The sequence below is a fragment of the Muscardinus avellanarius genome (genome assembly GCF_963383645.1).
Source record: "Muscardinus avellanarius genome assembly, chromosome: 12".
NCBI classification, from domain to species: domain Eukaryota; kingdom Metazoa; phylum Chordata; class Mammalia; order Rodentia; family Gliridae; genus Muscardinus; species Muscardinus avellanarius.
Window position 1 is genome coordinate 19449849 of NC_137798.1, and position 23266 is coordinate 19473114.

Below are 23266 nucleotides of genomic sequence, written 5' to 3' on the forward strand. Positions count from 1 at the left end.
GAGACCCTGTTTCCAAATAAAATATAAAATAGGTCTGGGAGTATAGCCCGGAGGGAGAAAAGTCCCTGGGTTCCACCCCCAGTAACACACACACACACACACACACACACACACACACACACACACAAAATAAATAAATACATAAATACATAAATAAATGAGAAAGGCGGGCATGGTGGTGCAGACTTGTAATCCCAGCATTTGGGAGGCTGAGATAGAAGGATGGTGGTTCACAGACAGCCTCAGCTACTTAGTGAGGCCCTCTGCAACTCAGTGAGACCTTGTTTCAAAGTAAAGAATAAAAAATAGGGCTGGGGGTGTAGCTCAGAGGTAGAATGCCCCGGGGTTCAATCCCTAGCAACACACACACACACACACACACACACACACACACACACACCACAATAAATAAATAAATAAATAAATAAATAAATAAATAAAAACCCCAAAGGAGAATCTGAGGCAAAATGTTATTTCCCAAGTTGAGATACAGCCAAAATATTGCCTTTAGAACTTTGATTAATGTTAAAAGGATCTCCAGGTATTTTATGCTCATAGATAAGCAGTCTAACAATCTGTGATGGACTCTATTACTGACACCATACAGCATGACAAAGAGGACATCTGGGTAGGAGTCAGGAAATGACAGTTCTTGCTCTGCCATTAATGACCTTTGGAGCAAGTCACTGACCTCACTGGACCTGTTTTTTTTAATTATAAAAAATCAATTTGTCTGGGTATGGTGGTGCACACATGTAATCCCAGTACTTGGGAGTGGGAGACAGGAGAATCATGGGTTCACGGCCAGCCTCAGCAACCTCGTGAAGCCCTCTGCAACTTAGTGAGACCCTGTTTCCAAATAAAAAATAAAATAGGACTTCAGGGGTGTGGCTCAGAGGTAGAATGCCCCTGGGTTCAATTCCCAGTACCACACAAAAAAAGAAAAAAACCCATTTGTCTGTAATCTGGTTAAAATCACATAGGACTAAGGTTTTTTTCTTTTCTTTTTTCTTTCAGGTCTGGTGATGGAACCCAGGGACATTTGACCTCCAAGCTACACCCACTTCCCTATTTTTATTTTAGTTCTTTTTGTGGAGGGCCTCAGTAAGTAGCGAAGGCTGTCCACAAACTGCGATCCTCTTGTCTCAGCCTCCCGAATGCTGGGATTACGAACGTGTGCCACCATGCCTGGCTGCTTTTTGTTTTTGTGGTACTGGGGATGGAATCCAGGGGCACTCTAGCTCCAAGCCACACCCCCAGCCCTATTTTTTTATTTTATTTTATTTTTGAAACAAGGTATCACTGAGTTGCAAAGGGCCTAAATACCTGAGGCTGTCTACAAACTGCAATCCTCCTGTCTGAGCTTCCCAAAGGCTGGGATTACAAGTGTGCACCACCACTCCCCAAGGAATTTGATCTCTAGATGACCCAGATGACTTTTTAAACACAACCTTCAAAACAAGATTACAGACAGCACTTAGAGCTGGCTTGTCCCTGTACCACTAATCCAAGGGAAAACAGGTGAGCCTGTGAATGAGAGATCCACACAAGTCCATTCTTTAAAAGTACATGTTAATGCCGGGCGCGGTGGCGCACGCTTGTAATCCCTGCGCTTGGGAGGTGGAAGCAGGAGGATTGCGCAGGTTTGAAGCCAGCCATACTGACTTACGAGACCCTGTTTCCAAATTAAAAGTATAATTAGGTCTGGGAGTATAGCGCAGAGGTAGAAGGGTTTCCAGGAACCCCAGTACCACCAAAAAAAAAAAAAAGATACCTGCACTACTTATGACAAGTAATATTATTTACATACATAGATAAATGCAGGCGATATATTTGTTTCCTTTATTTTGTAACTAGAAATTCTTGCCACAATACTAAGACACAATAAAACTTTTAAACAATTAGGTAAGAGTTTAGGATTCTTTTTCACTGTTGTTTTTCATTAATAAAAGAAATCTAGCTGGGCGTGGTGGCGCACGCTTGTAATCCCTGCACTTGGGAGGCGGAGACAGGAGGATTGCACATGTTTGAAGCCGGCCTCGCTGGCTTAAGAGACCTTGTTTCCAAATAAAAATATAAAAATAGGCCTGGGAGTGTAGCCCGGAGGTAGTACCACCAAAAACAAAACCTTACAAAGGCTTCTGGCAATGACCATATTGTTTGTATAAAGTCCTTCATGAATAATTCAAATATGAACAATCATCAGGAGGAAAAACCTAGTTAAGTATCTGAGTGATGGCCCCAGGTGTTAGTTTTTTTTATGCTAGGGACATAAGAACAGGAAACAGGTCCAATAAAATGCTATTTGCTGGGATGCTTCCTGCCAGATAACTGAGCCAACAGAAAATTTCAGAGAGACTCTATAAAATTCTGGTTGAAATGATCACACTACCAGAGAGTCAATTACTGCACAGTGATGGCTACGTCAAGGGACAGATACATACGGGAAGTGTGGTGGGGCAAAGGAAGACTTGATGGCTCCCGCGTAGATGGCCAAGATGGACACAATGACACAGGCCAGGAAAAGTGAGGCGAACTTGTTCACATAGCGGACGCCAATGAAAACCACCAGTACCATGAGGACCAAGAAGGCTGTGCCATAGACACGCATGTTGTTTAGCATGGCTGCTGATTCCTTGAGGGCATCGTCACTGCGAAAGATGGCAGCCCGGGGGACAATGTATACCTGGTTAGCCAAAGAAAGAAGACAATGAGGTTATTTAAACAGAATCAAGTAAAAGGGCTGTCATAGTTTGCATTTGATTTCATGAAGGAAAGCAAAGCTGAAACCCAGAATGACTGGAGAATTAGCCTAATTCCTACTTGAATCAGATATGCCTACAACAATGGGATACACCATGGATTTTTTTTTTTAATCTCTTTGCAGTTCTGATAGCTAAATTTCCAAATGGGGAAAATGAATAAATTAATATTTTAAGAGACATATAGAAAATTTGAATAGAGAAATAAAAAACATTTTACTTTATTGGGATAAAGATATATAAAAAAGGTACACTTCATTTTACTTCTCCCCCATTGGTACAAGTGTTGCCTCCCAGAATTTAATTTTTTGGTTGAGGAGGCAGAGCGGAGGAGAAGGATAGGCAGACAAAGGATACCTCAACCTTTCTGTCTCCTATTCAAAATAAGAACCCAGTAACAGGTTAGCAATCACCTGATTGATTCTTATAGATGATCTCACTTAATCTTTTATATTAAAAAACAAAATAAATCTTTATCTTTCCTATATTGTAGACCACAGTTAAGTCAGTACTCACGAGAAAAATTTCAATGGCACCAAGGATATACATGGCTGCTGCAAATGTGGTACCGAGATAAAAACAGAGGCCAACGGCCCCTCCAAACTCTGGGCCCAGTGCCCGGGAAATCATAAAGTATGATCCCCCAGCTAAAAGACAAAATACAAGGTAAATTAGTAAGAGAAACATAAACAAGTCACAAATAAGAACAATGAGCAGATGCATGAAGAATAAAATGTCACAGGCATTTGAAAAGCCTGAATGTGACAAAAAGTAGATCTGCTAGTGGGAAGTTAAAAGATAAAACCTTTATTGCAGGATATACTGCACCTCAAATGCTCCGCATGAAGTAATACATTTTGCCAGTATTAGAAAAACCAGAGAATGTTTATTATAAGCATGAGATAGCCAATAAAATATATTCTAATTAGAGGGAGCTAAGAATGTGACTAAAATTAAAGTACTGTAGTCTAGAAAATAATGAGCTTTTAAAGAAGACCTACTAGCCTCTATGACTTATAGACTGTTATTCTACTGTAGTACAGAACAATACACTAATACAATAGTATCCTATTCCTTAAAAACTTGAACCTCTGGCTCTATGGCATAAACACACTATCCCTGAGTTCCAAGCCTGGCCCACTGACCTGGAACCACTCCATTAGTTGCAATGGCACTCATGGAGATAGCAGTCAACATTGTCTGTAGAGAGAAAGGAGAATATGGTTATGAGTTAGGCTGACATTTCTGTATTACTCCCCCATCTGGACCTCACAGCATTTAATACACATTTAAAACTACCTACTTTTGGCCAGGCATAATGGTGCACGCTTGTAATCCCAGCACTTGGGAGGCTGAGATAGGAGGATCATGGTTCATGGTCAGCCTCAGCTACTTAGTGAGGCCCTCCGCAACTTAGTGAGACCCTGTTTCTAAGTAAAGAATAAATGTCGGGCATGGTGGCACATGCTTGTAATCCCTGCGCTTGAGAAGTGGAGACAGGAGGATTGCGCAGGTTTGAAGCCAGCCTTGCTGGGGAGCATAGCCCAGAGGTAGAAGGGTTCTATCCCCAGTACCACAAAACAACAACAAAAAACAAACAAACAAACAAACAAACAAAAGAATAAAAAATATGGCAGGGGTGTAGCTCGGAGGTTGAATGCCCCTGGGTTCCATTCCCAGATGCACAAACAAACAAACAAACAAACAAAAAAAAACAGCGAACATTAGGTTAAGTGAGGTTAGCCAATCACAGAAAGTGAAGGGTCATATGTTTTCTCTGTATACTAGGAGGACTCCAGATAATGAAGGAGAAATGTCAGTGGAGCCAGAGAAGTGGTATAAGGAAAGGGGAGGGGGAAAAAGTGAGGTTCATTAATGAAATTACTACCACTGACTATGTGTACATATGTGAAAATACCAATGTCAATCTTAGTACACTGTGTTGGGAAGGGGGAAGATGGGGAGGCAGGAGTGGGGGCTACCACGTGCCATGTGCATGTATGTCACTGTAGACATGCTTTACATTATGATGTCAGACTATAATGTACCAATATATGCATATTAAAAAATAAACTACAGAGCCAGGCACGGTGGTGCACGCTTGTAATCCCAGCACTTGGGAGGCTGAGACAGGAGGAATGCACAGGTTCGAAGCCAGCTTCAGCTACTTAGTGAGGCTCTCAGCAACTTAGGGAGACCCTGTTTCCAAATAATGTATAAAATAGGTCTGGGAGTATAGCACGGAGGTAGAAAGCCCCTGGGTTCCACCTCCAGTACCACCAAAACAAACAAACAAACAAACAAACAAACAATAGTGGTAGTAGTGGGAATAGAAAGGGTTGAATGTGGCCATGCATGTTGGTGTACACCTGTAATCCCAGTACTTGGGGAGACTGAGGCAGGAGAATTGTTGGTTTGAAGCCAGTTTCAGCAATTTAGCGATATTCTCAACAACTTAGGGCAAGACCCTATTTCCAAATAATAATATGAAATAGGGCTGGGGGTGTAGCTCGAAGGTAGAATGCCCCTGTGTTTAATCCCTAGTACCACAAAAAGAAAAAAGAAAAAAAAAAGATGAACATAAGAGATTTCAGAGAAAGCGGATTGGCCTTAATAGTTGATTAGATGGAAGAGAGGCAACCAAAGAGTAAAAAAAATATGGCTTTGAATTTTCAAGCCTGAGAAACTGGAAAAATAAAATGGTAGTTAACATTGTTATAAAGCCAGGCCTAGTGGCACACGCATGTAATCCCAGCATTTGGGAGGCTGAGACAGAAGGATCACGGTTTGCGTATAGTCTCAGCTATTTAATGACACCCTTTGCAACTCAAGGAAACCCTGTTTCAAAATAAAGAATAAAAGCCAGGCGTGGTGGCGCAAACTTGTAATACCCGCGCTTGGGAGGTCAAGACAGGAGGATCGCACAGGTTTGAAGCCAGCCTCAGCTACTTAGTGAGGCTCTCAGCAACTTAGTGAGACCCTGTTACCAAATAAAATTTAAAATAGGTCTGGGAGTATAGCCTGGAGGTAGAAAAGCCCCTGGGTTCCACCCCCAGTACCATTAAAAAAAAAAGCCGGGCGTGGTGGTGCACACTTGTAATCTCCACACTTGGGAGGCAGAGACAGGAGGATTGCGCAGGTTTGAAGCCAGGCTTGCTGGCTTAAGAGACCCTATTTCCAAATAAAAAGTATAAAATAGGTCTGAGAGTTTCCTCCCAGACCTATTTTATAATTTTTATTTGGAAATAAAATAAATTAGCCCAGAGGTAGAAGGGTTTCCAGAAACCCCAATACTACCAAAATAAATAAATAAATAAATAAATAAATAATAGGACCCGGGTGTAGCTCGAAGGTAGAATGTCCCAGGGTTCAATCCTCAGTACCACAAAACAAACAAACACACAAACAAAACAGTCATTGTTATGAATAGTACTGGACTATTTTTGTTAACCTACTTTGTGTAGTGCTCAGCTGAGCATAATGCACAGGGAGAGGATAACATGGTGACAGGAGTAAGAGGACAGTAGAAGCCTGCAATAACACTGACAGATATAGCTGGGACATATAAAAATGAGGAGTTAGCAGAAGACTGGGATGTTCTCAGTACAGGGGACAGAGACCTGGAAAGAACAGCTGCATTCTAGGGAAGGGACAAGGGACATGGGAGGGACTTCAAAACCAAAACTCAACCAGACCCAAATATACCCTACTGCCCGAAATCACTGTCAATTTTGTTTCTCAATACATATTGGAACAGTGCATTATATTTTCTATTTTATTTTCCATCAAAACTACTGCCATTAAGCTCCAATAATTTGGATCCCTTGAAGATAGGGGCTTTATCATCTACTATTTCTAACACATCAGTGAGTAACTGGCATTAAATAAATGAAAATCCTTAAGATTTTAATATCAGAATAATTTCTCCTGTTGAGACCATGAATCTTTCCAAGTATTCTTTGTTTTCTTCCCCAAAAGATCAAGTGCATATATTCTTGAGAAATTGCAATGTTCCTGGAGCTAGTTAGAACTCACACAGCAGCAGCAGATTAGGACAATTGCAAAGGCCTGAAGAACTCCGGCGGTGCCAACCACCCACGTAAGGCGCAGAAAGAGGATCACTCCAAAAATATTCTGTAGACATGGGAGGTAGACACCCATAAAGGTACCCATTTGGGGAGTCTGGAAAAAATGTAAACAGAATTAAAAAGAAATATATAGTCATTCATAAGAGAGGCTTTTTAGTTTTTAATTTATTTTAAAATTTTGTAAAGCCGGGCGTGGTGGCACACGCTTGTAATCCCCGCGCTTGGGAGGCTGAGACAGGAGGATCGCTCAGGTTCGAAGCCAGCCTCAGCTACTTAGTGAGGCTCTCAGCAACTTAGTGAGACCCTGTTTCCAAATAAAATATGAAAAAGATCTGGGAGTATAGCCTGGAGGTAGAAAGCCTCTGGGTTCTACCCCCAGTACCACATACACACACAAAAAAAATTTGTATGTTTTTTATAAAAATTTGCTTCCTAACTACAATATTAATCTCAAAGCAGAGATAACAAATTGAGCAATATCTTCAAACGACACATATAAATCTCAGCCTTAGAATGGTCTATTACTGCCGGGCATGGTGGCGCACACTTGAAATCCCAGCACTTGGGAGGCTGAGACAGGAGGATCACATAGTTTTGAAGCCATCCTCAGGTACTTAGTGAGGCTCTCAGCAACTTAGTGAGACCCTGTTTCCGAATAAAATATAAAGTAGGTCTGGGAGTATAGCCCAAAGGTAGAAAAGCCTCTGGGTTCCTCACCCAGTACCACACACACACAAAAGAATAGTCTGTTACCATACTTCTATTATTTCTAGAGCTAAATTTTACTTTGCATTGATGCTCACATTTTTATTATACACAGGCACTTTTGGCCTATGTATATTATTTATTTATTGGCCATGAATACATTTTCAAGTACACACCCAACAATTTAAAATTCTCCCATCTTCAAAGCTGTTAGATTTCTCTTTTCATTTCATTTTTGTTTTTGTTTTTGTTTTGGCTTTGGGTACTGGGAATGAAACCCAGAGGCTTTCTACCTCCGGGCTATACTCCCAGACCTATTTTATATTTTATTTGGAAACAGGGTCTCACTAAGTTGCTGAGAGCCTCACTAAGTAGCTGAGGCTGGCTTCGAACCTGAGCGATCCTCCTGTCTCAGCCTCCCAAGCGCGGGGATTACAAGCGTGTGCCACCATGCCTGGCTGTCTTTTCATTTTAAAACAGAATAATTACTTTATTACTTTATTTATTTATTTATTATTTTTGTGGGTTTGGGGATGGAACCCAGGAGCATTTGACCTCTGAGCTACACCCCCAGCCCTATTTTTTATTCTTTATTTTGAAACAGGGTCTCACTAAGTTGCAGAGGGCCTCACTAAGTATCTGTGGCTGTCTTTGAACTGTGATCATCCTGTCTCAGCCTCCTGAATGCTGAGATTATAAGCGTGCGCCACCATGCCCGGCTTGAATAATTACTTTATAGAAATCCTTTAGAATTAGGTATAAATCCTTCAAAGTAGTTAGAAAATGAAGTATGAGGAAATGAAGAATGATGGGACATTTTACCCTTCTAAAGAGCTGAACAAGCCAGGTGTGGTGGCGCACACTTGTTATCCTAGCATTCGGGAGGCTGAAACTGGAGGACTGTGGTTTGCAGATACCCTCAACTACTTAGTGAGGCCATTTGCAACTCAGATCCTGTTTCAAAATAAAAGAATAAAAAACAGGACTGGGGTGTAGCTCAGAGGTAGAATGCCCCGGGGTTACAACCTTAGTACTGTAAGAAAAACAAAAATAAAAAAATAAAGATCACCAGGTGTGGTGGCACACGCTTGTAATCCCAGCATTTGGGAGGCTGAGAACAGAGGATCGTGGTTCACAGAGAGCCTCAGCTACTTAGTGAAGCCCTCTGCAATTCAGTGAGACCCTGTTTCAAAATAAAGAATAAAAAAATTGGACGGGGGTGTAGCTCAGAGGTCAAATGGGTTCCATCCCCAGGCCCACCAAAAAAAAAAAAGCCGGGCGTGGTGGCGCACGCTTGTAATCCCCGCGCTTGGGAGGCGGAGACAGGAGGATCGCACAGGTTCGAAGCCAGCCCTGCTGGCGTAAGAGACCCTGTTTCAAAAATATAAAATAGGTCTGGGAGTGTAGCCTGGAGGAAGGAGGGCTTCCAGGAACCCCAGTACCACCAAAAAAAAAAAAAAAAAGAGAGAGAGAAGAAAAAGAAAAAGAACTTAACAACTACAAAACTAAATTATGTGTATTTGCCCATATTTAAAGAGAAACTGGTGTTTAGCATTTTATTTATTTATTTATTTATTTATTTATTTATTTATTTATTTATTTATTTATTTATTTATGTGGTACTGGGAGTGGAACCCAGGCCTTTCTACCTCCGGGCTATACTCCCAGATCCATTTTATATTTTATTTGGAAACAGGGTCTCACTAAGTTGCTGAGAGCCTAAGTAGTTAATTCTAGCTTTGAACCCAGGCGAGGGGATTACAAGTGTGAGCCACCATGCCAGGCAGTGTTTAGCATTTTAAAAAACCAATTTAGCCAGAGACAGGAGACAGGAGGATCGCGCAGGTTCGAAGCCAGCCCTGCTGGCGTAAGAGACCCTGTTTCAAAAATATAAAATAGGTCTGGGAGTGTAGCCCGGAGGAAGGAGGGCTTCCAGGAACCCCAGTACCACCAAAAAAAAAAAAAAAGAGAGAGAAGAAAAAGAAAAAGAACTTAACAACTACAAAACTAAATTATGTGTATTTGCCCATATTTAAAGAGAAACTGGTGTTTAGCATTTTATTTATTTATTTATTTATTTATTTATTTATTTATTTATTTATTTATGTGGTACTGGGAGTGGAACCCAGGCCTTTCTACCTCCGGGCTATACTCCCAGATCCATTTTATATTTTATTTGGAAACAGGGTCTCACTAAGTTGCTGAGAGCCTAAGTAGTTAATTCTAGCTTTGAACCCAGGCGAGGGGATTACAAGTGTGAGCCACCATGCCAGGCAGTGTTTAGCATTTTAAAAAACCAATTTAGCCAGAGACAGGAGACAGGAGGATCAAGCAGGTTCGAAGCCAGCCTAGCTGGCTTAAGAGACCCTGTTTCCAAATAAAAATATAAAATAGGTCTGAGAGTGTAGCCTTGAGGTAGAAGGGTTTCCAGGAACCCCAGTACCATAAAAAAAAAAAGCCAACAAATTTAAGACAGACAGGTGGCATGAGTGGTGGGTGTGGGCAGTCGCGATGTGCTGTTCCCTCTCCCTAGAATGCTGTTCCACTACGTGGCTCACTCCCTCACATTAGCCAGGTCTCTGCTCAAATATCACCTCTTTAGAAAAGCTTTTCCTGTCTAAATGATCAAATGTAGCAAACCCCATTTGCCTCCCTTGTCAGTCTTAGTCTCTGTAGGCCTGCTTAAATATTTGTTAGAACAGTTAATAATATGTAGTAAGCGTTCATGGAGTTAACTGCCTAAAGGACTGTCTCCCCACATGACCCCGGGACACTGTGCACTCTATTTGTACATGACACCAGTGCTCAGAACAGTGCCAGGCATATGTTAAGAATTTAATAAAACGTTACTGAATATAAAGCAACGCCCAGGACATTTCCTCCCTCCTTACACAAGGGCTCTTTCATTTATCCTTGTTACCCTGAGCTCACCTTGGTGGGCTTCTTCTTCCCCTCATTGATGTTTTCTGCCTCTTCATGTTCCTTTGCTCCTTGTGTCAAATTAGTGTAATTGGCCATGCGATTAAGGAGAGAAGACACCTTTGGTCTGGTGTCCATTTCTTCCTATAAAGCCGGAAAGATGGAAGAAATGAGTTATGAAGAACATGGGGGAAAGCATCAAAACAAGTTTCTACTAGAAAACATCAAACAAAATGAGAATTATTTCACAGGCAAATATTTTAAGAAAATTTATTAATCAGACTATTTGCCCCTCACATTTAAAAAGTCATATACAATACAGGGGATAGGGATGTAGCTCAGGGGTAAAGTGCTTGCCTTTCAGGTACAAAACCCTGGGTTTGATTCCCAAAACTGCAAAAAAGAATCAATCAATCAATAAATCTCCCTCCCTCCCTCCCTCCCTCTCTCTCTCTCTGGATAGTATGAACACCTTTATATTTTTCAAGTTGACAAATTAAAATTATATATATTTATAAGCCAGGCCTAGTAGTACATGCTTGTAATCCTAGCATTTGGGAGGCTGAGACAGGAGGATTGTGGTTTGCCATCAGCCTCAGCTACTTAGTGAGGTCCTTTGCAACTCAGTGAGAGCCTGTTTCAAAATAGAGAATAAAAAAATAGGGCTGGGGGTGTAGCTTGGAGGTAGAATGCCCCTGGGTTCCATCTCCAGGACGGCAAAAATAAATTAATATATTTATTTATATATAATTTTATTTTTATTTATTTTTGTGTGGGGGGGGTACTGGGGATTAAACCCAGGGGCATTCTGACTCCGAGCTACACCCCCAGACTAATTTTTTCTTTTTCTTTTTTTTTTGCAGTACTGGAGATGGAACCCAAGGGCATTCTATCTCTGAGCTACAACCCTAGCCCTACTTTTTATTTTTTATTTTGAAACAGGTCTCACTGAGTTGCAAAGGGTCACACTACATAGCTGAGTCTGGCCATGAACTACGTAGCTGAGTCTGGCCATGAACCACGATTCTCCTATCTCAGTCTCCCAAATGCTGGGATTACAAGTGTGCTCTACCACGTCTGGAGATTACACACACACACACACACACACACACACACACACACACACTATATAACATAGAACATGGTATTTTGATACATGCACCCGTTATGGGATGATTGAATCAAGCTACTTAACATATCCATCACCTCAAATACTTTTTTTGTGGTGAGACCATTTAAAATCTCTCATATATATATTTACTATAGTCATAGTGTTATACGACAGATCTAAAGAACTTATTCCTCTTGTCTAACTGAAACTTTGTACCCTATGACTAAGTCTTCCCACAAGTCCCATCTCTTCCCTGGTAGCTACCATTCTATTCTGTCGTACAGAATAGTTCTTTAAGTTCAACTTCTTCAGAACCTACATGTAAGTGAGATCATGTGGCATTTGTCTTTCTGTGCCTGGCTTATTTCACTTAACATAACATCCTCCTGGTTTATTCATGTCACTAATGACAGGATTTTCTCTTTTAAAGGCCAAAGAGTAAGTGTTCCACTATACATGCATACCACATTTCTCTATCCGTTCATCTGTTGAAGGACATGACAGCTGTTCCACATCTTGGCTATTGCTGCAATGAACAGAGGAGTAGAGATGTCTCCTTCACATACTGATTTCATTTCCTTTTAGATGTCTAACCAGCAATGAAATTGGTAGATCATGTGGTAGTTCTCTTTTTAATTTTTGGAGGCAACTGCATGTAGTTTTCTACTTATAATGCGTGTGTGTGGTGGGTGCTGGGGCTCAAACTCAGGGCTCATGCTTGCCAGGCAAGTACTCTACCACTGAGCTACTTTGCCAGCCCACTGCTTATAAAATTCTTTTAAATGAAAACTTTCATTGTTCTTTATAGAGGCTATGTAACTTTATCTACAATGAAAACAAAATTATTGGTCCTTAAAATAAACTCATAAAGAACATTGGTAATATGATCCGTAATTATAATAATTTCCTCTTGGGGGATTATTAACATTTTTGGCAATTATTTTTATTTTGTGTGTGTATATGTGGTGATAGAGACTGAACCCAGGGACTCATGCATGCTAGGCCAGCAATTCTACCTCCAAGCCACATTTCTATAGCAATTATTTATGGTACCAAGCAATGCAGATTGAGGAAACACTTCTGTGATTGAACTAAATATTCACCTCAGGTAGGGGTGTGTGTGTGTGTGTGTGTGTGTGTGTGTGTGTGTATGTGTTGCTCAGGAATGAAGCCAGGGGCATTACAACTCTAAGACACATACCCAGCCCTATTTTATTTTTATTTTGAAACAAGTTTTTTTTTTTTTTTTTTTTTTTTTTTTGGTGGTACTGGAAACCCTTCTACCTCCGGGCTACACTCCCAGACCTATTTTTATACTTTTTAAATTTTGGAAACAGGGTCTCTTAAGCCAGCAGGGCTGACTTCGAACCTGCGCGATCCTCCTGTATCCGTCTCCCAAGCGCGGAGATTACAAGCTTGTGCCACCACGCCCGGCTGAAACAAGGTTTTGCCAAGTTGCTGAGTCTCACTACTTGCTGAGACTATCCTCAAACCTGTGATTTTCCTTTCTCAGTTTCCCATGTACTGGGTTTACAAACGTACACCACCACATCTGGCTAGAAATGTATTTTGTACTTCAAATATCCTAAGAAAGGAAGCTGGGCGTGGTGGCACATGCTTGTAATCCCAGCATTTGGGAGGCTGAGACAGGAGGATCACAGTTTGCAGACAGCCTCAGCTACTTAGTGAGGCCCTTTACAACTCAGTGAGATCCTGTTTCAAATTAATAATAAAAAATAGGGCTGAAGGTGTAGCTAAGAGGTAGAATGCCCCTGGGTTCCGTCCCCAGTAGCACGCACGCGCGCGCGCGCACACACACACACACACAATCCTAAGAAAGCAAAATTCCACTCTTTGTACCACAAAAATATGCATATAACATGACAGAAGAGTTAACTAGCTTGATTAGATCATACCACAATGTATACATAGATCAAAATATCACATTTTACTCTCAAAATATATACAATGATTACTGTCAGTAAAATATATACAATGATTATTTGTCACTTAGGGAAAAAAAAAGAGCCGGGCGTGGTGGCGTACGCTTGTAATCCCAGCATTTGGGAGGCTGAGACTAGAGGATCATGGTTCACAGACAGCCTCAACTACTTAGAGATGCCCTTCGTAAATCAGTGATACCCCATTTCAAAAATAAAAGACTAAAAAATAAGGCAGGGGGTGTAACTCGCAGGTACAATGCCCCTGGGTTCCATCCCAGTACTGAAGAAGAAAGAAAAAAAAAAGCCAGGCATGGTGGCGCACGCTTGTAATCCCTGCTGTTGGGAGGCAGACAGGAGGATCCTGCAGGTTCGAAGCCAGGCTCGCTGGTAAGACCCTGTTTCCAAATAAAAATATAAAATAGGTCTGAGAGTGTAGCTCGGAGGGTTCCATCCCCAGTACCACCACCAAAAAAAAAAAAAAAAAAAAAAGACAAAAAGACATATAGGTCTTCCTAATCTGGCAGCCTTCATTTTACAATGGTTTTTGTTTTGTTTATTTTATAGTAAATAATTGTCCTTCCAAACAAAAAGCTGAGAAATATATTGCTTTAAACTTAGGATATTAAGCCAGGCATGGTGACGCACGCTTGTAATCCCAGCATTTGGGAAGTTGAAACCAGAGGATCGTGGTTCGCGGACAGCCTCAGCTACTTAGTGAGGCCCTCTGCAACTCAGTGAGACTCAGTTTCAAAATAAAGAATAAAAAATAGGGCAGGGGGTTTAGCTCGGAGGTTGAATGCCCCTGGGTTCCAGACCCGCAAAAAACAAAACAAAACAAAAAACAGGATATTATTCCAATGAAAACATTTAAATCATAGCTAAATTAGATTGCAAGGTCCTTCATATGCCTGAGAAGTCAACACTCTTCTTCCTTACTTCATAGAAATGTGATTTAAGTGCTCACTATAACTAGATTATATAGACAAAATTTACTACAATGACAAGGTGCAACAACAACTACTATATTTTAACATTAGTTATGAAATTATCCCGCTTGTACTACTTTACTTTTATTGTAGTACTGGGGATTGAACTCAGAAGTATTCTACCTCTGAGCTACACCCCAGACCAATTTTACTTTTTATTTTGAAACAGGGTCTCTCTCCCTGAATTGCTGAGGCTGGTCCTGAACCTGCAATCTCCTGTCTCAGCCTCCCAAGTACTGGGATGACAAGCATGTGCCCCCACACCCAGCTAGCTTGTACTATTTTAAATCTAGATGGAGGAAAAAATCTGAAAACTCTGTTCTTGAGGTCTCTGTCCACAGTTTTCTCCCAAATATTACCTCAAAGAGTGCCAGGTTTTTATCAAAATATTCATCCCCATCTTCATAACTGGAATTATTGAGGTAAGCATTTCGAGCTTTCTTATGCCCATCATCTGGAAAAAAAGGAAAACCAAGTTAGTTACTTGTTCTGAAGAAGCACTAACATCAAATAACTGCACGTTGAGTCCGGCGTGGTGGCGCACACTTGTAATCCCAGGATTCGAGAGGCTGAGACCGGAGGATTGGCATTCAGGGCCAGCCTCGGCTACTTAGTGAGGCCCTGTGCAACTCAGTGAGACCCTGTTTCAAAATAAAGAATAAAAAATAGGGCTGGGGACGTAGCCTGAGGTAGAATGCCCATAATGCCCACACCCAGTACTACACACAAAAAAATTGCTATGTTGCCTAGGTATCAACAGAACTCATTTTCATATTCTAATTTAATCTACCTTTCCAGTAGAAGCAAATAAATAAACAAACAAACAAATAAATAAATAAAGATGGATCATTCCTCTTTTTTTTTTTTTTTTTTTTGCAGTACTGGAGCTACATCCCCAACCCAAGGGTCCTCCCTCCCAGGGGCATCCTCCCAAATGCTGGGATTACAAGCATGCACCACCACGCCTGGCTACCTTTTCTTAATATAAAGCCTTCTGGAGACACTATTTTTTTTAGGATTCCAGCCAATGAAAGCCCCATTATTTTTTGTGTGGTACTAGAGATTGAACCTAGAGGCTCTCTACCACTGAGTTCTATCACAGACTTTATTTTTATTTTGAGACAGGCTCTTGATAAGTTGCCTAAGGCTGGCCTCAAAATTCAATCCTTCTGTTACAGTCTCCCAAGTAGCTGGGTTACAGGCATGCATGAGTAGACCTGGTTGCTGGAGGTCTTACTGTTTTCATTTTGTATTGTTTATGGTGAGAATGAAACCAGGGGCATTTTACCTCTGATCTGCTTTTAGTTATAAATAAAGCTTTTAAAATATTTATTTAAAAGTCCTTTTTAAGCTGGGCGTGGTGGTGCACACTTGTAATCCCCACGCTTGAGAGGCAGAGACAGGAGGATCGTGCAGGTTCAAAGCCACCCGTGCTGGCTTAAGAGACCCTGTTTCCAAATAAAAAACCTAAAAATAGGTCTGGGAGTGTAACCCGGAGGTAGAAGGGTTTCCAGGAACCCCAGTACCAGCAAAAAAGTCCTTTTTGCTTATTTTTATCTTGAAACAAGGTGTCACTAAGTTGCTGAGGGCTGTCTTCGAATCTGTGATCCTCCTGCCTCAGCTTCCCAAGTATCGAGATTACAGGCATGAACCACCATGCCCAGCTACCCCAAGCCCTTTTTATTTTATTTTGCAGTACTGGGGATAGAACTCAATGGCAATCTACCTCTGAGCTATAGCCCCCAGCCCTATTTTTTATTCTTTTATTTTGAAATAGGGCCTCAATGAGTTGCAAAGGGCCTAAGTAGTAGCTGAGGCTATCTTTGAACTGTGATCTTCCTGGTTCAGTCTCCCAGATGCTGAGATTACAAGCATGGGCCACCAGGCCTGGCTTTATTTTTGTTTTGAAACAGGGTCTCACTAGGTTGCTGAAAATTTCACTTAATTGCTGAAGCTGCCCCCAAATCTGCAAAACTCCTGCCTCAGCCTCCCAATTACTAGAATTATAGGCATGTGCTACCATATCTGGCTCTACTCTTAAAGTTACCCAAATCTATCTTAAAGTACATACTCTAGTTGAGCGTAGTGGTGAATACTTGTAATCCCAGTACTTGGGAGGCTGAGATAGGAGGATTGCTGGTTCTTGTCCAGCCTCAGCTACTTAGTGACGCCTTCTGCAACTTAGTGAGACCCTGTTTCAAAATAAAGAGGAAAAATATAGGGGTGGGGTATAACTCGGAGGTAGAATGCCCCTAGGTTCAACCCCCCACTCACCCCCAAAAGTAAAATAAAACAAAACAAAACATAGGGCTGGGGGTGTAGCTCAGAAATAGAATGCCCCTGGATTAAATCCCCAGTACTACAAAAATAAAGTACATTCTCAGCCAGGTGTGGTGCACACCTGTAATTCCAGTACTTGGGAGGCTGTTACAGGAGGATCACAGGTTTGAGGACAGCTTTAGCAACTTAGTGAGTCCCCCCTGCAAGTCAGCAAGAACCTGTTTCAAAATAAAATAAGAAAATAGGGCTGGGGGTGTAGCTCAGAGATAGAATGCCTCTGAGTTCCATCCCTAGTACCACACACACAAAAAGTACCTCCTCAGTGTGTAATACTGTGCTAGATCTAAGAGACGTTACATACTGCGGCTACTGACATATTAGAGAAAACACTCTGTGCCTCCAGGGCCAACCAACCTTTTGTCAATTACATTAGGACATTTAACCAAGACTTATTTTTGCAAAACTATCATCTATCACACTAGGGATTGAACTCATGGGTGCTCTGCTACTGAGATATATTCCCAGCCCTTTTAAATGTTATTTTAAAAAAGCCGAGCGTGGTGGTGCACGCTTATAATCCCCGTGCTTGGGAGGCTGAGGCAGGAGGATCGCACAGGTTCGAAGCCAGCCTCAGCTACTTAGTGAGGCTCTCAGCAACTTAGTGAGACCCTGTTTTCAAATATAGTATAAAATAGGTCTGAAAATATAGCCTGGAGGTAGAAAAGCCTCTGGGTTGCACCCCCAGTACCAACCCCCCAAAAAAAAAATGTTATTGTAAGACAGAGTCTTCCTAAATTGTTTAAGTTGGCTTCAAACTTGCCATCCTCTTGCCTCAGTCTCCCCAAAAGTTGGGATTACAGGCATTCACAGGGCTTCTTCTTCCACATTTTTTGGGGTACTGGGGATGGAACCCAGGGGCAGTCTACATCTTAGCTACACTCCCAGCCCTATTTTATTTATTTTATTTTTTGCGGTACTGGAGATGGAATCTAGGCGCATTCTACCTCTGAGCTACACCTCCAGCTCTATTTTTAATTAATTAATTAATTAATTCATTCATTCATTCATTCATTCACTTAGTGGTACTGGGGATGGAATCCAGGGGCATTCTACCCCTGAGCTAAACCCCCAGCTCTTTTTTCCTTTAATTCTTTATTTGAAACAGTCTCACTGAATTGCAAAGGGTCTCACTAAATAGTTGAGGCTGTCCTCTAACTGTGATCCTCCTGTCTCAGCCTCCCAAATGCTGGTATTATAAGTGTGCTCTACCACACCTAGTTTTATTCTTTATTTTGAAACAGGGTCTCACTGAGTTGCAAAGGACCTCACTAAGTAGCTGAGGCTGTCCGCAAACTTGGATCCTCCTGTCTTAGCCTCCCAGATGCTGGGATTATATGTGTATGTGTATGTCACCAAGCCTGGCTCTGTTGTGTATTTCTTAATTTGGTTTTTTTTTTTTTTTTTTTGTGTGTGTGTGTGTGTGTATGTGTGTGTTTCTGTGTGTGGTACAGGGGATGGAACCCAGAGGCTTTCTACCTTTGGGCTATACTCCCAGGTCTATTTTCTATACCAAATGCTGGTATTATAAGTGCGCTCTACCACACCTGGTTTTATTCTTTATTTGGAAACAGGGTCTCACTAAGTTGCTGAGAGCCTAAGTGGCTGAGGCTGGCTTTGAACCTGCGCAATCCTCCTGTCTTAGCCTCCCAAATACTGGGATTACGAACGTGTGCCACCATGCCCGGCAACTCTTTTCTTTCTTTCTTTCTTTCTTTCTTTCTTTCTTTCTTTCTTTCTTTCTTTCTTTCCTTCTTTTCTTTTCTTTTCTTTCTTTTCTTTCTCTCTCTTTCTCTCTTTCTTTCTTTCTTTCTTTCTTTTTTTGTGGTACTGGGGTTACTGGAAGCCCTTCTACCTCTGGGCTACACCCCCAGACCTATTTTTTATATTTTTATTTGGAAACAGGGTCTCTTAAGCCAGCGAGGCTGGCTTTGAACCTGCGGGATCCTCCTGTCTCCGCCTCCCAAGCGCGGGGATTACAAGTGTGCGCCACCATGCCCGGCTTTTTTTTTTTTTTAATTATGTAAAAGTTATATAATTCTGGCAGGAGAGAAAATAAAAATTGTATAAATGCTATTTAAAACTAAGATTTCTGCCGGGTGTGGTGGCACATGCTTGTAATCCCCGCGCTTGGGAGGCGGCGACAGGATTGTACAGGTTCGAAGCCAGCCGTGTTGGCTTAAGAGACCCTGTTTAAAAAAAAAAGTATAAAAATAGGTCTGGGAGTGTACCCCGGAGGTAGAAGGGTTTCCAGGAACCTCAGGACCACCAAAAAAATTAAAAAATTAAAAAATTAAAAAAAAAGTAAAATAAAACTAAGATTTTGCCGGGTGTGGTGGCACACGCTTGTAATCTCCGTGCTTGGGAGGCTGAGACAGGAGGATCACACAGGTTTGAAGCCAGCCTCAGCTACTTAATGAGGCTCTCAGCAACTTAGTGAGACCTTGTTTCCAAATAAATTATAAAATAGGACTGGAGGTGTAGCCCAGAGGTAGGAAGTCCCTAGGTTCCATTCCCCCAGTACCACCAATAAATAAATAAATAAATAAAGCTAAGATTTTCAATACTTAAGAAACAAACACAAATATAAAAATTGAAGAATATTAAAAATCTTGTAAGGCTTGTGGTGCATACCTTTGTAATCCCAGGACTTGGGAGGCTGAGAGAGAATCATAGATTTGTAGACAGTACATGGTAACTTAAGAGGATCCAGTTTCAAAATGACAAAATAAGGATGGGAGTATAGCTCAGAGGTATCATGTCCCGGGATTCAATCCCAAGTCCTCCCCACCAAGAAAGCCAATATTCTTAAATATATAATATAAGCTATCAAAATGATTGGGTCATGTCTGAAGGAGTGCCAATGGCCAAAAGTGGGATAATAAGAGCACTAAAAATAAATCATATGTTAGTACATGAAATATCCAAAACAATACTCCAAAAAAATTAGTCACCTTTGCAGGGTTGTTAAGGAAACAACACATAACTCTGAAAAACAAGAGAAGGAAAGACGCAAGTAATCATACTCATTCTTGTGCAACTGTATTATAGAGTAAATAGCTATAACGAATCAGTATAGGAGCACTGTAGCTTGTTTATGATAAATGAAACGACAGATTTAGAAAGAAAATCCACCAGTTTGCAACCCCTGGTGAAAATAAGGGGTCCAGGGAATGATTATCAGTGGTTGCTCCACCCTTAGGTAGACGGCTGAGGCACATCTTCCTAACAGGTATATTAAGGGGACCTAGAGCCCACTGGAACTGGAACAACACCTTCTCCTGTAATACAATGAAAAGCATATGCTACAACCTACGATGTACTCTTACTAAACAGTGGAAATCGAACCTAGTTCAGTTCCTACATCTAACTACCAGTTCACAGAAAACAAAAAAAAACAGACATGTTAACATCCCCACAAGGACATCATCGCCAAATTGAGAATGTGGTAAATCCTACGTGACAAACAACCTGATGTCTTCAAAAAATAAATAGCACAAACTATGCAAGGTGAATTCTCAGAGATTACAAGAGATTTAAGAGGTCTACCAGCCAACTCTAACTCAAACATCTCAAATGTAAAAAGACGCTTTTTTTTTTTTTTTTTTGCAGTACTAGGGATGGAACCCAGGGGAATTCTACCTCCAAGCTACATCCCCAGCCCTATTTTTTATTCTTTATTTTGAAAGAGGGTCTCACTGAGTTTCAAAGGGCCTCACTAAGTAGTAGCTGAGGCTGTCCACCAACTGCGATCCTCCTTGTCTCAGCCTCCCAAGTGCTGGGATTACAAGCGTGTGCCACCATGCCCAGCAAAAATACACTTTTGAAACAGAGAAATTTGAATTTATGCAAGATATTTCTTTTTAAAAAAAGGCGGGGGGAGTTTGCATGGTGGTACATACATGTAATCTCAGTACTTGGGAGGCTCAAACAGGAGGATCACAGTTTGGAGACCGGCTTTAGCAACTTAGTAAGGCCCTTAGAAACTTAGTGAGGCTGTTTCCAATTAAAAACTAAAATAAGGCTGGTGGTGTAGCTCAGAGATAGAATGCCCCTGGTTTCACTCACTCACACACACATACACACACACTCTCTCTTCTCTCTTCTCTCTCTCTCTCTCTCTCTCTCTCTCTCTCTCTCTCTCTCTCTCGGAGGGGAGTAAGTTCAATGATGTGGTGGCTGGGATTTTCTTTAAAATATCTGAGAGAAGCCGGGCGTGGTGGCGCACGCTTGTAATCCCCATGCTTGGGAGGCAGAGACAGGAGGATCGCACAGGTTCGAAGTCAGCAGCGCATACTGGCTTAGGAGACTCTGTTTCCAAATAAAAAAATATAAAAATAGGTCTGGGAGTGTAGCCCAGAGGTAGAAGAGCTTCCAGGAACCCCAGTACCACCAAAAATAAAAAAATAAAATAAAATAAAATATTTGAGGGAAGTGGGCGTGGTGGCACATGCTTGTAATCCCAGCATTTGGGAGGTTGAGACTGGAGGATCGGGGTTCATTGTCAGCCTCAGCTACTTAGTGAGGCCCTCTGCAACTCAGTGAGACCCTGTCTCAAAATAAAGAATAAAAAAAAATAGGGCAGGGGTGTAGCTTGGAGGTCGAATGCCCCCGGGTTCTATCCCTAGACACACACACACACACACTCACTCAATAAATAAAATATTTGAGAGAGCTGGACATGGTGGTACACACTTGCAATCCCAGTACTTGGGAGGCTGAGACGGGAAGATCACAGGTTCACAGCCAGCCTCAGTTACTTAGTAAGGCCCTCTGCAACTTAGTGAGACCCTATTAAAAAATAAAGAATAAAAAACAAGGCTAGAGATATAGCTCAGAGGTTGAATGTCCCAGGTTCAATCCCCAGTATAAAAAAAAACTTTTTTGAAGGAAAAGTTAGGTGGGGGCTTGAAAATAACTTTTTTTTTTTTTTTTTTTTTTTGTGGTACTGGGGTTCCTGGAAGCCCTTCTACCTCCAGGCTACACTCCCAGACCTATTTTTACAGTTTTTTATTTGGAAACAGGGTCTCCTAAGCCAGCGCGCGCAGCTGGCTTCGAACCTGCGCGATCCTCCTGTCTCTGCCTCCCAAGCGCAGGGATTACAAGCGTGCGCCACCACGCCCGGCGAAAATAACTTTTTAATGCTGTTAAAATCCAGTGATTAGCCGGGCGTGGTGGCGCACGCTTGTAATCCCAGCATTCGGGAAGCTGAGACCGGAGGATCAGGATCGCAGTTCACGAACAGCCTCAGCTACTTAGGCCCTTCGCAACTCAATGAGACCCTGTTTCAAAATAAAGAATAAAAAATTGGGCAGGAGTTGTAGCTCGGAGGTCAAATGCTTCTGGGTTCCAGCCCCAGACCCACACACACAAAAAAACAAAAAACCCAAAACAACAACAACAAAAACACCCAGTGATGGGTTCATGGAGGTTCATTGTAGTATTCAACTTTTCTGTTCCTTTGATATTTTCCATAATTAAAAGTTATAAAAGAAGCCGGGCGTGGTGGCACATGCTTGTAATCCTAAGCATTTGAGAGGCTGAGACAAGAGGATCACGGTTCGCGGCCAGCCTCAGATACTACTTAGTGAGGTCCTTTGCAACTCAGTGAGACCCTGTTTCAAAATAAAGAATAAAAAATAGGGCTGGGGGTGTAGCTCAGAAGTAGAATGCCCCTGGGTTCCATCCCCAGTACTGAAAAAAAAATTAATAAAGAAAGGAAAACAATTATTTTCCTCTAATGGTTTGGAAAGTTCTAAAGAGAATATAGCTTAAAATAACTTAGCACTTCTGAATAATTAATTAACTCAATAAATATTAAGTTGATCATGGTGGCACACACCTGTAATTACGGTACTTGGGAGGATGAGATAGGAGGATTGCAGGTTCGAGGCCAACCTCAGCAATGTGGCAAAGCTCTCAGCAACTTAGAAGACTCTTTTTCAAAAAAATAAAATAAAAATAAAAAGGGATGAAGGTGTAGATCAGAGGCAGAATGACCCTGGGTTCAATCACCAGTACCACACACACAAAAATCAATCAACCAACCAACCAATCAACCAACCCACATAAAATTTATATTTTCTAAGTTCTGTGCTGTAAATACATGGCCAATTTCTAACTACTGATACCAACATAAGGACTGTGGTCTTGTGAGCTGACATTAGCTGGCTGTGGCACACACCTGGCACAGCGTTACTGGCAGGGAGAACAGCAGCTTCAAAGACCTTAAAGCAGAAACCATCTTAGTGAATTCATAACACAAAAAGGATAATAAGGCTAAACTAGAGTGAGGAAAGAGTAGTTAGAAAGGAGCAAGGAGCCAGACCAGGGGGTTATTTAGTAAATAATTCACTTACTAAGTATAGTTCCTGCCTTTTTGGTCATCTTTTTTGTTGTTTGTTTGTTTGTTTGT

The 23266-nt window shown here is 41.5% G+C and overlaps 1 protein-coding gene across 3 annotated transcripts in view; it reads right to left on the reverse strand.

The window, feature by feature from the left end:
* The window catches only part of SLC12A6 (solute carrier family 12 member 6), a gene marked incomplete at both ends in the record, with an annotated part of 124191 nt that overhangs the window by 29195 nt on the left and 71730 nt on the right, over window positions 1-23266 (reverse strand). For all 3 annotated transcript variants that reach the window (XM_080706950.1, XM_080706949.1, XM_080706951.1), the window contains 6 exons: window positions 2445-2686; window positions 3279-3409; window positions 3908-3962; window positions 6798-6944; window positions 10487-10618; window positions 14874-14968. In XM_080706950.1, the coding sequence (XP_080563076.1) occupies window positions 2445-2686; window positions 3279-3409; window positions 3908-3962; window positions 6798-6944; window positions 10487-10618; window positions 14874-14968 (802 nt within the window). The remainder of the gene's footprint in view (window positions 1-2444; window positions 2687-3278; window positions 3410-3907; window positions 3963-6797; window positions 6945-10486; window positions 10619-14873; window positions 14969-23266) is intronic.